Source organism: Temnothorax nylanderi, unplaced genomic scaffold (assembly GCF_030848795.1).
Source record: "Temnothorax nylanderi isolate EJ_2023f unplaced genomic scaffold, tnyl_v1.0 TNYL_tig0122_pilon, whole genome shotgun sequence".
In the NCBI taxonomy this organism is placed as follows: Eukaryota; Metazoa; Arthropoda; class Insecta; order Hymenoptera; family Formicidae; genus Temnothorax; species Temnothorax nylanderi.
Genome location: NW_027249184.1, coordinates 264,170 through 281,647, shown reverse-complemented (window position 1 = coordinate 281,647; position 17,478 = coordinate 264,170). Strand labels below are relative to the sequence as shown.

General features: G+C 40.8%; 1 protein-coding gene across 5 annotated transcripts in view; it reads right to left on the bottom strand.

The window, feature by feature from the left end:
- M (zona pellucida domain-containing protein miniature) overlaps positions 1-17,478 on the bottom strand; it is a 272,287-nt gene that overhangs the window by 3,213 nt on the left and 251,596 nt on the right. For 4 of the 5 annotated variants that reach the window (XM_071713302.1, XM_071713303.1, XM_071713305.1 and 1 more), the window contains 5 exons: positions 6,303-6,385; positions 1,630-1,874; positions 1,139-1,332; positions 303-425; positions 5-219 (listed from right to left, as the gene is read on the bottom strand). In XM_071713302.1, the coding sequence (XP_071569403.1) occupies positions 5-219; positions 303-425; positions 1,139-1,332; positions 1,630-1,874; positions 6,303-6,344 (819 nt within the window). In that variant the 5' untranslated portion in view covers positions 6,345-6,385. Of the gene's footprint in view, positions 1-4; positions 220-302; positions 426-1,138; positions 1,333-1,629; positions 1,875-2,705; positions 2,865-6,302; positions 6,386-17,478 lie in introns of all 5 variants that reach the window. The other variant, XM_071713306.1, reaches the window with a different exon arrangement.

The window sequence follows — 17,478 nt, the reverse complement described above, 5'->3', positions numbered from 1 at the left end:
TTACCTTGCATTTGATATGAACGCTTAACGCGTCCGGGAATTTAAACGCGTGGAAGAAGGCGTATGTGATGACGGTTGCGCGGTCGTCGGAGCCGCGCGCCTTCAAGAACCGGCTGATCATCTTCGGTCTCAGCACGCATCCGAACTCGTCGCTGAGCTGTATCGTGTGACCGCCGCCGTCCGAAGCCACGCACGACTTGACCCGCATGTCGAACTCACCTGTGCTCGGTTAAATAACAGAAAATTACGTTAGCGCCCGTGCGATCGTCCGGAAAGTTTCGTGTATCTGGAGAGCTCGTTACCTCGATAATCGTTTATGGCGACGACCAGAGTAAGAGTGGACCCGAGCGGCACGATACCGGACACGGGGGGCGCCCATGGACCCTTGCCGTGCTGAATTTCCATCCAGCAGTCCACGTTGTCGCCTACGAATGGAACAGCGATGGATAATATGGGTATACAACGTTATTCATGACAAAAAGAGATATCCAAAAATAGCGTAATAGCGGAATAGCGTAATACCGTAATAGCTACATATTACCACGTTTTGAAAGTGGTCGCGTTTATATTCCGACGGAAAAAAGCGCGATATTAGTTAATTTAGCGATATAATTGTTCTTCAGGTAGTATTCTCTGTACATGTATTTCGGCGCGGTGCCACGCTCGCAGTTTATATATGTTATATAAACTGAAATTAACTGATGTCACTGTGGTTTCACCTGCGGCCAACCGCAAACGGGTGCACGAGTTGCAGTGTATCTCGTATGATATGTTTGCGCGCATCAAATGTACCGCTATCTATCCCTCGTAACGCACGTTCAAAAGCCAAGTATTCATACGTGCCGCTTTAACAGAAAATTACCATCGTGGAATACCTGCGTTGCGCATTTACTCGGATATTTAACCGCGATAATTTCAGAAAAACTTGAAACTCTTCGAGAGCACATGATTCTATCTGCTGTTTAAGATTGTTTACATTACAGCAACAGATGGCAATCGAAGGAGAATTTCTCGTGCGCGCGGATGTGTCGCGTGGTAGTTTCGATATTTTCGATAGTGTCTCCATTAAGATTTATCTCCATTAAGAAATGGTAGGTATTTGATAAAAGTATAATCGTGAGGACTGAGGTGTTTGTACCTCTAAAATCCAGCTGTATCACGTCGAGGTCCGCGATAACCATCGGTGGCTTCGATGCGGTCTTTTCGTAATCGTTAAACCACTCGCAACGCAGTCGTTTAGCCTCGTCCCAAACTTCGAGTAAATCTTTATCGTACTGGACCACCACGGTATTCTCGTAAAATTGTCCGTGCATGTCCGGTTTCGTACCGCATCTGGAGTAAATAAAAAAAATATATAAAATAATGTGCAATACGTTTTCTACAGTTCTTATAATATATGTATATTATAATTTTAACAAAGTAGGTGAAAAGTGAATAACTAAATATAATTGTGTCTTGATATTTTTGTGTCGTAAGCTCTACGTCCTACGATAAAATGTGACGAAATGCGAAAAAATGCGCGAAACTAAGAGGCTAGAATAGATGAAATTTTTTTACTGATACGTCGAAAGTTACATTCGACTATCTATGCTATACAGGTATATTTTTCTTTTGATTTCACGCACTTACCTGGCGTAAGCTATCCGAAAGGAAAAGAACGTTTGTCCGGTGGACGGTGGAACGTAGATGCAACGTGGGTCCGCGTGTTGGCCTTTGGACGAGACGATGCCTTCGAAGGGTTGCGAGAATGAGAGGTGGACGTCCATATGATCTTTTCCGCACATCACTTCCAAAGACTGGATGGCCGGCATGCCCTCTGGCCTCTCCAGCGGCCAAATGTCGCTGTTGCTACTGACGCTCCTCAAGCCAACCACCTGCACATTTAAAGAATATTGTACGCTTCTTCTTTGAACCCGCGTGACCTTCCTCCTCTCTCTCTCTCTCTCTCTCTCTCTCTCTCTCTCTCTCTCTCTCTCATTCTCTATTTCTGCTATCCCTTCGCTTCCTGCTCATTGTCCGACACCGTATGCATGATGTATGTACATGGCTCGTGGCTTCAAAGTTACGCACGTAAAACGGTAAGAATCGGTTGTCGATCCTACTTTCCTCGCGGTACAAGAAAATTACTTTGCGGTAAAGTTCACAGGAAGGTCACTGAGTCGGAAAGTACACCAAGATCTTTTGATTATTTGATATCTGCAGGCAAAAATATTCAACTGAGATACCTTGCGTACATGACGAACATTATAGATACACGAATAAGATGATAAGCTGAAATGGTTTTACATAAATTTATTTTACGTAAATGTATTTTTAATTTTTACAACTTAATAAACCCTAACCCGATGTTTTCTTCTAGTCCATCTTTATCAGTAATTAAAAGAAATACTTGATAAATTCAAGTCAATAAGTAGATCGATTATTTATCTCTATACATATTGTTATATTGTATAAAACTATTCCAAGAGATGAGAGACAAGTTTTCAGTTTAGTTTAATTGAAACATCGTCCTTAATACGTCCACGTTGGAAATTATTAGCTATAAATCAAGTTCGTTACCTCGCAACGAGTTCTTTTTTGCGCGCAGTGCGTTTAAAGAGGTTTCCTACGAAGATGGGATTGTAATGAAAACTCAAGTACCCGTGTATTTTCGCTCCGCCCGTCCATTAGACCCAAGATAATCCATACGATTTAGTCATAAATACCTCTCACGCTCAATCGGAACTGACAATCCCGCGTATACTTCTTGCCTCGCCGTTAATGCTGGTATACGAGGTAATCACGAGGCACGAGGCACGAGGCACGAGGCACGAGCCGCGCTGAGCCGCGACAAGAGCAGCATCGCGCTGGATCGCGCGGCACGTCTATTTCAAATTAATCATGACACACATTAGCCTTTTATCTCGTATTTTCGCTTACTTTCTCTACTAAACGCAGATAACTACAAGTGCCATTATTTTGTTGGCGTGTAAAGCAATGTTTAGCGAGATTACTAAAGTGTTAGCAACGATGATGCTGTTTTGGTTGCGGCGCGGGCGCCTGACTGGTTTTCATGGCGATATCTAATGAATTGAATCTTGAATCTAATGAGCGGTTCGGGGACGCTCGATTACGATAATTAAATTTATCATCACTTTTGCTATTTATTACTTTAATAACACGACTCCATTGGCCGTGTATTTCCAAAGACGTTCTGAGAACACATTTTATTCAATTCTGGAATAAAAGTTATAATAATTAAGAATAAAAAATAAAAAAGCAAAAAGAGATATAATACATCAGCACAGTTATCTTATGTATAAATTAACTTGTTTATTAATAATTTTTAGAATAAAGGACGTGCGGTAAAAGTGTGCAAAGTAAACGCAAAGTTTGTAAATGTAAATTATTAACCGCGTTGCGGATTGCAATCTCGTTTTGTAAAGAATTATTACCCTAATAAATCTAAGGGTGTATGTATCTTTCGGGCTTTGTGTACTTTGTCAAGATTTATTTGTAGTATTACTATTGTAATGAAACTTTATAAGTAGATCAATATGTCTGGTCTATTAAACCTGATCTAGATTCTGTTTCCCAGAACTTGCTTGCGTTACGATTGCATTGAAATATTTTATACAACTTCTCTATTTTTACATGTAAGTAAACGAAAGTTTACTTATATTGTGCAATATTACAGCTTTTGTCGGTATCGCCCCATCCTTAAACGACGCGACGGTCGTTACCGCGAATTTACTACTATCACATGCATCTACTACCCTAGCGCGGATAAATAATCGTGATGCCTTCTGCCATCGATTGTCCATGGAACGTTAGGAGTGCCTTTGTTCCAAACGTTTCTGGTTCTGGTAATTAAGGGATGCTATACACATGCGCTTTTGGTCGTGGCCTTAGAAAATCTTAGGTCCTAGACGCTACGTGAACGAGCGAGTGCGGTATCGCCGTAACGGGAGAAGCGTCTTTACCGCTGCTTTAACGGTCGCCGTTTTTCGCGCAAGTGAAAACACGTTTCTACGCTCTTACAATCGCACTGTTAAATGACAACGTTTCATTAGAAATGATTACGCACCTGGCAGACGCGGGTACACACGGCGCGTACCCTTTTTGTCGAGTGCGTTGCGCTGCGGCATCGCGCGGCATCGCGCCGCGTCGCGATGTATTGACTTATCGTCAGAATCAACTACCCCCGCGAGTATCTCTCTATTCGCTATCCCGATGATTTGCCAAGATATGGAAACTGACATTTTATCGTCAATAACTTACCACCGTACGTACCTTTAAAAAGAATAAGATCTTTGTTACTTTATTGCTGGCATTGCATGTTCTCTCTCTTTTAGACAATCTTGGAAAAAATGACAAATAATATTCATATTATATATAGCACGTGGGCACTGCCGCCGCGCCGCGCCGCGCCGCGCCGCGCCGCGCCGCGCCGCGCCGGAGGCAGAAGTAAAAGATGTGGTTTACGACTTCTCGAGACTTGGTTATGACCTCGTGCGCATCGGTATTCCAAGGTACTCGAACGTGAGGCACATTGGTAGGTGAGTTTCCCATCGCGGCACCGGTGGCGTTCGAATACTAATGCCCGTCTGCGAATAGTCAATTGTACTCGTGACAGCGGAAATAGCTGCCTCGGTGCCGCGTGCTCGCGTCGCGTGTGCCGATCGTAAGACGGAGGATTGAGGTCGACGCGAATACGAATGGAGAGAGTTTTATGGCCGATTTTACTGACCTTCCTCAATCCTTCAGGGATTCGTATTACGTATTAGTAATGTAATCAGTGGTAAAATCTCCGTACCAAGTTACTGACGTATCTTCGATAACTTGGATAAAGCTCGTGGACCACGGGGTGCAGTTTTATACAATGGTTCGTACGTCGGACATCGGTATTGGCTACTACCAACTGTGTCTACTTCGCAAGTTTACACGGTTTAACATTCGATTTTACCATTCGCTCTTTCTTAAATTGTAGATCGCGATAGTATTCCCTGATTCTAATCTCGTCCGCTCTGATCTACATCACAAGGAATTCTAGCGATCTGATATACACTTATCGTCGACATTTATAGGCGAGACGCGCCTATTTTGCAAGGCCACGGAGATAGATGTTTCGCCGCACGGTACCGTCTATACGATAGGCTTCACGTGGAGTTCTGAATAACGTGAGAAGGAATGAGGGGAATGGGACCGGGTGGAGAGGGGGTTTCAAGACGGGGTAACGGTACCTAGAGTAGGCACGAATATCCGCTTGCAAGCTGTCGCGGCGGCGGCGGCGGCGGCGGCGGCGGCGGCGGCGGCGGCGGCGGCGGCGGCGGCGGCTCCCGCCGCGTCATCGCATTGTCATCTTGTAAATGGAAACGCGAATTCCCGCCGCGCCGCGGCCGGTCAGGTCAGAGTCGGTCGCTCCCGCGCCCGCGCCCGCGCCCGCGGAAACGACGAGCCTCTTTATCTCCTGCGCGGTCCTTGGTCCTTGCTAAAACGGTATCCCGGTTATTAGGCGGTCAAACGACTATTACGCGAACGAGTAACTTTGGGAGTAGTTTGGTCCGCGCGTGAAACCGTTATTCATTAATTATTATAGGATCTACGGCGACTACAGCGCTAATGGCGTAGAGCCATTGGCTAAACACACTTGAAATTACGGTCCATTATCGGAATCGGCGCGGCGCGGCCGGTCGCCAGACTCGCCAGTGCGCACGGCTCTAGGGCCTAATTGACCGACAAAAGAAAACCGCTAGAAGACGCGCGGGACGAAACGCAAGTCACGAGTTACGAGTCTCGTGTGTAATGCCATGCCGACCTCGCTAGTTGATACACCGCTGTTTGTGCCCCTGTCCCTCTTAGCGCTGCTCGCTCGCTCGCTGCTCATTGCGCGTTATTAAGACAGCGAATCTGATGTTTCATCTCTCAACGTCGATAACTCCGCGCTAATGAACTTTTCCAATTGAGGACGAATAAGGCCTCTCATGACACTTCGCCGGAAGCGTTGCTTTGCGATTATTTAGTATCGCTTCTATCTGAACAATTGTATAGAATTGTGCAGAACTGGTATTGCAGATAGATATTTTCAATTAAAGCGTATTAAACGTTTAAAACGTTACATTAATCTTTGACACGTCGGCGTCGCTTAAAAATCAGAATAACGTTAGATGATATATATCATCTACTTGTTTCACAAAAGAGAGGACGTTAGCTTGGCACTAATTCAAAATCGAAAAGTTGAAATCATATCAATGTTCGCAAGTACGTGATCGTTATTATCCGTTGGCGTTTGTCCAATTTGCAAATCGGCGCTGTACACTCACCATATAGATCAGCGTACGTAGCAACTTCCACACCCCTGGCATCCTGGAGGTCCCAGCCTCTCACGATGAAACACCGTCCTGCCCTGCAAAGACAAACGCACTGCCTCGCATTAGTCCGCATTAATTTCACTGTTGTGCGCGAATTGTTACGCCGCGGCCGGCGCACGGCGCGCGATCCTACACTTGAAACCGGATCTATTTTAATTTATCCGACCACCATGGTCTAGCGAGCAAATTAACCGGGCACCGTCTGCCAGGTTGCGCTTCGAATCCCAAGGAGGTCTCGAGCGCAAAATTGATTTGCCGGGAGAAATCATGATTATGGAGTTTCAAATATGAAATATGTAAGCGTTTGTGAAAATTAGGATAACGCGGCATGCCGCAAAATTGCAAGGAAATAGCAATAATCTCTTGTAAAAAATTAGAGCAAACAATAAAATAGTGATATTGCCTGCCTACAGTACCTATATATGTGTGAATGTAGAGCATTCCCAGCAATGAACGAAAATGTATTTTATATAGATATATATACATCAATTGTGTGTGTGTGTGTGTGTGTGTGTGTGTGTGTGTGTGTGTGTGTGTGTGTGTGAAATAGTAGGTACTAAACCTTCACGGCTTTGCCTTGCCACACACATGTGGCGTCTTTCATATTTTGTTATCGCTTTAAATCAATTTCAAGATTACGGCGACGATATATAATTATAATACAACCGGTGAAAATCGATATTAATAGTTATAACAGTACATATTCGTAAAGATAGCTTAATCCTAACGTACGGCTCGCGCAATCGACCTGAAAATGACGGATACGATGAATATCTAGCATTGTGTCACGCAATGTGATTCATGTGCATCCATTTGCGCTGATACGGTAATAATTAGCGACACGGATAAGATACGACATAAGCTACCGCGTAAAAGTCGAAAAAGCCGAACGATACATGCATTAATGGTGTCACTAATTGTTAACCTGTAATTTTAAACGCGACTGTAACAACTGTGGCGACAATATTACGCCAACGAGACTTAATATAATTTCTGCTGTTTCTTAAGCCGTTTAAAAATTTGTGTAAGCATCTTCGATCTTTATTTCTTTTTAACATTTTGGAGAAAATCAGGAATTCTAGTAATGTTTTTAGGAGACGTTATATTCGTTTTCTTCTGAAAAATGCAGAAAGAAAAAATATGAATACTTCTCGACACAATCAAGTGCAATAGAGTATGAATATCTAGATTTTGAGAAAATTTTGAGAAAATTTTGTGAAAAGAAATTTGACTTTAAGAGTCAGTAGCAACGTAATACGGAAAGAGGGATAGAAACTCGTCGCTACATTTGTGAAATCTTTCAGTTCTTTGATGAAATAGGTAGTCCGTTTAATAGAACTTTTTTCATAGCGAATTTTTACGGTTATCGGAATAATGCTGTTATCGAGGGATGCTAGCCATTATAACGGTACATCAGTACGCAAAAGACGCAGTCTATGTAATTGACCCGTAGATAACAGATGCGGTATGCGACGTGGGATCGTGAACGCGTTTCGCTATCGAGAATATTGCTGCGTATTGCTGTGTAATCGCGGTCGCGATTGCAATGGACACAGAGATAACCGTAGTTTATGAATGGGAAATATCAACGTCACGCACAGAGTGACAGTAGCATACCAATCCCTTGCTTTACACGCCATTCACGTGTTTACACAGTTGTTAATCGCTGCAATCAAAATCCAATCATATCCAAATCCCAGTTTCTTCGTTATTATTTTTATTATTCTTTCATAATAAGAATGCTGTTCCGGAAGTTTATTATAGAATTTCAAGATAATAATCTTTGCAATTGTGGTTTACAATATTTTGGATCCTGCTGTATACGATATACTTTTTTGTTTTGTATAAGAAACAAAAAGTAAGAAGCATGCAGACAGATTATGCTTTCGTTGTCCGTTCTACTTAATAGTCGTGGCTCATCGTCTCCGTGAGCGACCGAGAAGTCGCTAATGAATCTATAAGAGTAATATTACCTCGATTTCTCTAACAATACGGTAAAACTATAAGCAGTTTAATCAGTATTATTATTCGCAACAATGTGGTGGTAACCGGTTAATATATATATATATATATATATAGATCTCATATCATCCGATCAAAATAAATTAAAAGCTAAAGATTATAAATCAGTTGATTACTAATACGTTCGTTTGCGGTGATTTATTCTTTTAGCGAAGAGAAAAGATGAGTAACTGGGATTATTAACCATTTGCAAAGAAATTTATTAACAATTTTACGATACAAGTGATATTAATTTTTTATTGAAACAATATGGATAATCTTTTCCTATATCCGTAGTTGGCTGTATTTGCAATTATTGTATGTTAAGCAGTATTTTACAAGTTTTGTAAAAAGACATTGTGCTAATAAAGAATGTTTTAACCACGTTTTAAAAGGATTCATCTGTCATTCCATATTAAATCTCAAGGTTACAGCGAGAGCATGAGCGATATATAACGATCATCGCGACAGGACAGGGATAACATGAGCAAACCCAATACCGATTTCAAGGCTGTTCGCGGCTCGTTAACTCCGCCGATCGTTTTTGTTGGATTAAACGCATCGCTGCACCAATACTCCCATGCAGTTCCAATATTGACAGCGATCGCTTCAGACTGTCTGCAGGTTATTGGACGAACGGCGTACCCATCGATATAAAGATGCGATCGAATCTTTTGCTCTTGCAAGTAACATCTCGCACCTGTGTATGACCACCTAAGTAAAAAATTATACGTCAAGTTTTTGACGAGCGTGAGACGTTCCGGCCGAATGAATTAGTGGACCGTCAGTGAATCTTATCATTCTGTCTTTTTTTCAGTCATTCCATGAATGAATAAACGTTTTTTTCTTTCGATTGACATAGCCATCATTTGCCATGTTTGACTCTGAGACAGAAGAGATGACTTTATGCACATGGAACAAAAAATCTATAGTTGATCTTCCCGCAAAAGACGGTAGATGCGACGGTAGATTGGAACAGATATATGTATACTTGTAGAGATTTTTAATAAAAATAAAATAAAATAAATTATATAATTTTATTATATATATATATTATAAAATAAAAAAGTTAATGGTTCTTCAATTAAACAATAACTTTGTGTATGTGGCGAAGCGAAAGATTAACAGTAGTTTTAAGGAAAATTCTGTCTGAACCTATCCCAAGAGAAATCTCAGAGTTGGCGCTGTCGCTTGAAAGAGGACGTTCGCTCGGAGTCTCATAATTCAAAAGGAGCGTGCAGTGTCACGGTGTCAATTGTAATCCCGCTGGCTGTGGGAGATGAATTAAAAGAAGGAAGCAGAGACAGAGCCGGTTGTTAAGTCCGCGATGAAGGCATGTATCATGACTTTAATTAAAATCGAGTTAACTAGTATGTTGCTCGTTTAAGTGGCACAACATGGATTATACGGACAATGTTTAAGCGCCGATAATATATTCGCAAATATCCGTTCGTGACGCTTGAGTTGTTGCGATTGTTGCGATGCGAATATGTAATTACTGCGGTTGACCAGCGTCCTAACAGATTAACGTCTACACGTTTCGATCTTGATTTATGTTCTAGCGAATATCAAACAATTAGCGCCGACTGTTTAATGACTCGTAGCTCCCGGCGAAGAACTATCGTTCCGCGATTGTTGTACCGGAACGATTCTCAGCAGGGTCGTTCGACGACACGCATCGTGAAACCAAATGGATAGAGATGTACGAGAAATATTCCCTTTACGTTAACATTAAAGAAGAGAAGCATAATCGTTGAAATATCCATCGTTAAAAAGTTACATAATATTAACAATTATAAGAACGTTGCGAAATTACGCTTTGAAAATGTAAATAAAACGATATAAGATTCAAGAAATTTAATGTCCAGAATAGATAAAAAATGAACGTGTAATAAATACTTGATTTTAAATTTGATTTAGAAGAAATCAAAGAATTTATATTCGAACACATGAAAGTTGTTGGCGGCTAGATACTTGATACATGCGATGCCGATCGAGATTCGCGAATGAATGATCATGCATATGCTTAGGAAACTCTTATTTCGTTCTGCGATATTAACTACATATAATTTATATGGCATGGCATGGTTTATACATATTGAAAGGCGAACTTTAACGGATTGGATTTTATCGTTCGTAATCCTTAAAAATTTTACTGTTTCACACATTTTATTAGAACAATTTACCAGTAATGAACAATTCTGATTTCTCGAGCAATAGACCTCGACTAGAGTATCTAATAAAAGTTTTTGTGATATGGCTAAAATAGAATTTTTATAGACTTTTAAGACTTTCGTGATTTTATTAATAATAGCACTTACATATATGCCTGCTTTTACATTCTTGGTTGTAATAATTTCCAATTGGGTTGTCATATGTGCCAACCCAATCGCGATTTGTGTTACCATTTTTATTTAATAATATTTTTATTTTACAGTTATATCGCGCGCGTGCGCGCGCGCGCGCGCGGACATGCCCTCTTTACCATTAACGAGTATAAAAAGAATAAGCGCTCGCGATGTTCGACGAAAAGTTACGCGGCCGACACGTTAATAGGAAGAGCAGGCCAAAACGGGTGGTCCTGATGATGGAAGGGTTAATCGAAGCAAGGAGCTGTTTCGTGATACACGAGTACCATGAATACTTGGTGTGTTTTTGATTTGCCCGCCTCAAGCATGTCGGCGGAAAGCATTAATTAGCTGTGCATAACCGACTCGTACAAGTGCATATGACGCACAAGTACAAGGATTTCATCGCCTCGGTATCGTTTTCTAGCACTTAATGTCGATGCTTATGTTTACGCACTCACTTAATTAGCGAGTAGTAAGTGTATAGTAGGTTAAGTAATTGTAATAAATCAATCTTCAATTTAAACGGATCTAATAAAACATTTTTGCGAACAGCGAAAGAGAAATTTCTATGAAAAAAATACATAGCAGGCACATTTAGAATCTTCCACTTTTTCGAATTTCCGAAAGTCAAATGCAATTTATATGCAATGTTAAGACAAAACATTGTATTATGAGCACCTGTCGATTCGCCTGTTAGTAGAGATAGATGGCTGGAGGTAGAGAGAGGAGAGGAGAGAGATTTGTACACAATACATTCTTAGAATGTTTCGACCGGGCCGGCTGGATTACACGCGTCTTCGTAACGGTGTTTCCCGTTCGGGCCGGTGTGCGATAGATCCCACGCTAATAATTCCCTCACGGCACCGTTTCAGGACGCTTTAATGTGACAGCGTTGTCTCTTTTTTAGTTTTTCTTTCAACGTCGACCTCAACATCAACCACTGTCAGTTACACATGTGTGCAAGATCATGCACTAATATGAGAAATTATATTTATGATTACGCGCGTTATAGCTAAACATTAGCTACTTATTCATTTTTCAAGTGAGCAAGAGTCAATAAATATCTTTGCATATAGCTATTAATATAAGCTAGTACAAGAAATATAAATTTAATTTTTATCATAGAGCAATATTTAGCGATATCTATGTTAGGTATTATTCATTTGGTGATAGTTAACGCGCGTTTGACATCTTTCTCTAAATGCATTGTTATTGTTTCTGATCCGCACTAATTTCTCACGGTATCGTTCTCAGATGCACTAACTTAATACATCAGCCTCGCGCCAGCTCTTTCTTTTCAGCATCATCAACAGTAGGTTACCTTCTTCTTTCTTAGCGCGAACGCGCATACGACGATTTGTCTTTGCGTGTACGTGCATCGCAATATCAAATCGATCGTCGCGTCGTTTATGGTATTCGAGCGACGACATGCGACAGGACTCTACCTCACGTCGACCGTTTTAGAATTCCAGTCGATTCCTTCCCAGAGTGGCAGTCGTGATTCCATTCTTCCATTCGGACGGACGACATCCGCAATTTATTTAGAATTATCCTCGATCCGTGAACGCGAAGGTATTGCTCGTAAAATTCTCTCATTGTCCGAGCGCTGCGCCGGCGCCGTATCATTTTTGGATTTTGGATTTAGTACCATTAAATCTTACAGTAAAGCGGAAATGGCGAACTTTAACACTGTAAACTGTACGACTATAAAAAGGTATACAATATTACACTATTATATTCTCATTCTAAACGTATGTATAAGATCATAATTATGAAAGTTCATACATTAAATTAAATTCACATAAACTCATAAATCGAGTACTTTTATAAGACCATAATTTTGGATCGATTGCGATCTTCGTATTCGATATTTGTTAAACGTTAAACGTGATATGGAATGATGATCGAAGCGAAATGTGTAAGAGTGTGTGTTAATTGCAGATTCATGTTCGAAAAGAACTTGGCGAAACATTCATCGCTGCGAACAGGGTCAAGATAGCGTTACCAGGTTCGGCTCTTCTTCTTCTGGCCGTTTAATACTCGACAACCGTACAGCGATAAGCTTTATAAATTCTCCGGAACACGATCGTGCACTGCGTACCGACAAACGTACCGCTTAGTGCCGGAGGTAATGACTAGTATTAATAAGTAATATACGGTAAATGTGACTGTCAAATTTCCAACCTAATATATGTACTATTTACATGATACTTCCGTACGACATGATACTATATTATCGCGGAAGTAATTCTTTATCGGAAATCGCGTTATCTTTAATAAACTTTCTTTTTTCTATCCATCAAGCGGCATATTGAACGCATAGATATTACTGTTATCACCCATTTATTTCTTCTAAAAAAATAATTGTGTTAAATATAAACGAATATAATACAAGTATATATTATTAAAAAGAATTCAGCATTTTTATTCCGGCTATTTTTTTATATGACAGCATATAGAAATTTTCCAGGGACTTGCAGAATGTTTCCGAATGTCCAGAAGCGTCAGATTTTATGCTAAACGTATATATATAGGGAGCTTTCCAGCAAGCGACACAAGTCGACAGTCGACACAAACATCGTTCTATCTTTCTTTTTTGGTAATGAGTAACAAAGATAAAACGATACCTACTTGTGTCGCTTGCTGGAAAGCTCCCATACTACGTCTTTAAGAATTGTCCAATTTATCTTTGAAATGTTTGCAGAGTATACCTTCCGAAGTATTAACTCTCATGGCTATGTATATTGTATATGATGTATAAAATCATCACTTTCGTTTTTTATGTTTGATTTGATTGTATCGTAGAACACAATGGAGAATGGGGGGTACAATTCATCTGGATAAACTACATTATAAGAATTATAATAAGCGCAAGCGTCGTCACGCTGATGTTGCAACAATCTTACATATATACATATATGTACGTTCATCTCGTAGATAATGTATCCTGCGTATATATATATATTAATACATCGCGCGTCTCTCGTTAAAACAGAATAGAAAGGAAAGTATCACGGTATCGATTTGATGAAAGAGTAGATTGCATCATTAATTCATTTCTTATATGATTCGATTATGCTTCGTACCGTTATACCTATACCTCATCTACAGTTCATTCCAGCATATAAAATTACACACGTACGATACAATACAGAAATCTCGTATCGATCGTATCGTGCTCGCGCGCACGGCACAATTAAAGTTATTACGAAATATAAACGCGATAATTAACCGCGCATTGATCGGCCAGTGACACTAGATACGTTGAAATTTACCGTTTCGCTCGAGCGCGTCATAACCCCTTCGGATATTATTTCGGATTTAATCGCAGCCCTTTCTTCCTCGCTGCTGTGAGTGCTGTGTACGTTGTGCGTTGTACATACGTGCTCGGGAATTTATTACTCGGCAAATCGAAAAGGATGCGGGAGCGAAACGAGCTTGCCGGCGCGGCGCGGCGCGGCGCGCGGAGCTGGGATTCGGTCCACGAGTCGTAACCGCGCGCGTAATTGACTTTACGATCCATTCACCGCGATCGAGATCGGTTATGTTAACATTAACGGTTAATGCGACTCAATGATCGTCGTTGCGACGGAAACGACTGGGGACAATTATCGCGTGCGGAATGTCTGCTCGATGAGAAATAGCGCGTGCAGAGAACGTGTACACGCACGCGTGTGCACGACACGTCACGCGTGTGCACACGCGATGCGATTATGGATAAATACAGGGTAAGAACTGTGCTTGTTGGCAGCTGTATAGTTATCGACACCTCGGCGATAAACGCACTTCCACGAGCACTTCCTATCGTAAACGTAAATATAAAGGAAAGCGATTTAATTATTTCTTCGAATGACATAACGACATTGTTAAGCATTTTTTATTTGTTATAAATAAAAATCAGGCAAATCTTCCTAATCTTCGACCTACGTTATTATTGCATTATCGATGACCACTTGTAAATAAATCTTTCTGTCTCTCTTTCGCTCTGGTATGTTGCTGATGGATGACTTTTGCTGATTATATCTCATATAGTATATCACGGTTGCGAGGGATAGTTGCATCTTCTCATCGATAGGGAATTAATTAAAATTACAATTGCGCGAGTCAGTTAGGATTTCGCAATTATTTGCATCGGATCCGACATGATGTATCTTATAGCTCATACATTATACCAAATTTAATTTATCAATAGAAATTCCTCTCAAAACTTGCGATTTCGATCTTACGAGTATTTATGTAAAATTGTGTTGCATGCGCTGTATTGCAATTTTTTCGATGTTTACAATTTTCTATTAGGTTTCCATATTTATTTGGCCTTTTGACAGCATTATTATAATATAGAATGTGTGTGTGTGTTAAGCTTATATGATAATATCTTAATTAGTGATCTAAAAGATTCTTGACAATAAACACTGGACTCAAATCCAAAAGACAGGACCCCACACATTGCTTTGATAATATATAATGGCATTAAAAAAAAATGCTAATGGAAAATAGAAAAAATTATTAAAAAATATCTTTTACTAGCACATTAAATTATTACATCATGTTTAATAAGTAAAGTCTGTTCTAATCAATATGGGAAAACGTATAATTAACACTATATTTTATGTTACCCTTAAGAAAGATTATATTGATTCTCTATAAGTTACAAGAGAATCATAATTTTTATAAAACGAGTCTTTCTGAATTAAGCATTCGTAAATGAGTGATAGTTGTCGGTATTGTCGGGGAAATATAAACAATCGTTATTCCCACGGTACGTACCGGTGTCTCAACGTATAAATAGGTAAAGTCGTGACACGGTAATGTTAATTTGCCAAGGAATTACATTGGCAAACGAATGCAAAGTTATGTCGGGCGCGATTCCAAGTCGTATGCGGCGAAGTTGAATGCCCCGACGTCGTCGATGGATGGATTAGTGCGGCCCGTACTAACGTAATCGTATGCCTGGTGAATATTTCATGAAGCGCGGAAAAAAGAGATGACACCTGTTCGAAAACCGTTAGTGTACTCCTTTTGCTCGCCAACGATGGGCGGAGAGGGCAAACGGACGTTCGGCGACTTATTTCGATGCAAATTTCGAAAAGAACGCCCGCCGTGCGAACCGTGAATTTGGCGAGGCTGGTATGCACATAAATGCAGTCCATTCCAGAAATAAAAATCTTGGCCTACATACCTAACATTGATGCTGTGGTTTCAAAAGATTGTTGTACTAATCCTTCCATTTTTTTGTATCTTCGATGATACGCTTTAATCTTTTATCTATATAATTTACAATACGTAAGCATGTGACAAAGTCAAATTATGTGCCACATGAAATATTTTATATGTAGATCTCTCAAAATGATAAATCAGATTTGTTTCGGAACGACATTATTCTTAAACACGAATAGCGAATAGCATGCAAAAATATCTGACACAATTTCGAATGGTGCCGTGTATATACACGCAATCAGTGATTCACGGAAATTCTGTCTCACACAAATCGTATCCGTGATACATGCGTATGCATGCCAGCTTATTCGAATCCGGTTCACGTATACTCGCGCGCCGGTAGTGTATATCTCGGTAGTGTTCGATTACAGGGCGAATTCGCATAATAGCATATTAGACGCGTTCGCAAAACAAGTCACACAAATCCATTGATTTCGCGATAGGAGGTGACTCTAATTTGTTCGTAATTTAGGAGAAATCGTGACTTAAATATGTTACTTCATAGAAGTATATTATAGAAGGAAATGATTAAATTAATGTGTTATCTCATCCTATTCGTAAAAAAAATTGATTCATTGCAAATCTAATCTTCTTTAATTGTTGATTCTCATCATGAAAGGTGCAGAGATCTATGTATACAACCAACTGGATCTATTTTTTTCTACATCGAGAAAGTAAGGGTTGACCGACATTCATGGTGAGACGACGCGACGGCGACAGACACGAGGGCAACAACGGCGGTAGCTGAAGAAGCAGTAACGGCAATGCGTTTGGCGGACCGCTAACCGGAATGCGTGCGCTAACTCTTGGCCGTCTGGAGGCTTGGGGCTTGGGGCTTCGCAAAGAGCGGTTGGCTGATCAGTTTGACTCCAAAGAGGCTGGAGAGGGATAAAGACCGATGAAAGTAGAGGCAGCGAAGAAGAGAGAGAAAGAGAGAGAGAGAGGGAAAAAGAAAGGAGCGTAGAGAGGAGAATGAAGTCGATGATCCGCTGGAACGAAGTCTTTATCTATATGTGCAAGAGAAAGAAGCAATGAAGAGAAAAGCGGCCAACGAAAGAGTGAGGTAAAGATGAACGAACATAAGGAGATGAAGTAAAAGAGGGATAAATTAAAAAGAGATAAGAGATGTGTGTGTGTGTGTGTGTGTGTGTGTGTGTGTGTGTGTGTGTGTGTGTGTGTGTGTGTGAGAGAGAGAGAGAGAGAGAGAGAGAGAGAGAGAGAGAGAGAGAGAGAGAGAGAGAGAGAGAGAGAGAGAGAGAGAGAGAGAGAGAGAGAGAGAGAGAGAGAGAGAGAGAGAGAGAGAGAGAGAGAGAGAGAGAGAGAGAGAGAGAGAGAGAAAGAGAGAGAGGGGCGGTTTAAAAGCACGTGGGGATCTCAGGCACATTGCGTCCGGACCAGCGCGGCGGCACGAAAATTTAGTGAGGCCTCCTTGCCCCCCTGTCGACCGACCACATTCTCTCCCCTCTCAATTTCCTCATACAAGAACCTTATCCGCCCGGTTGTTTCGGCGCGGTCATTCTATTCGCACGCGTTTACATCGGTAAGCAGATCACGCAAGT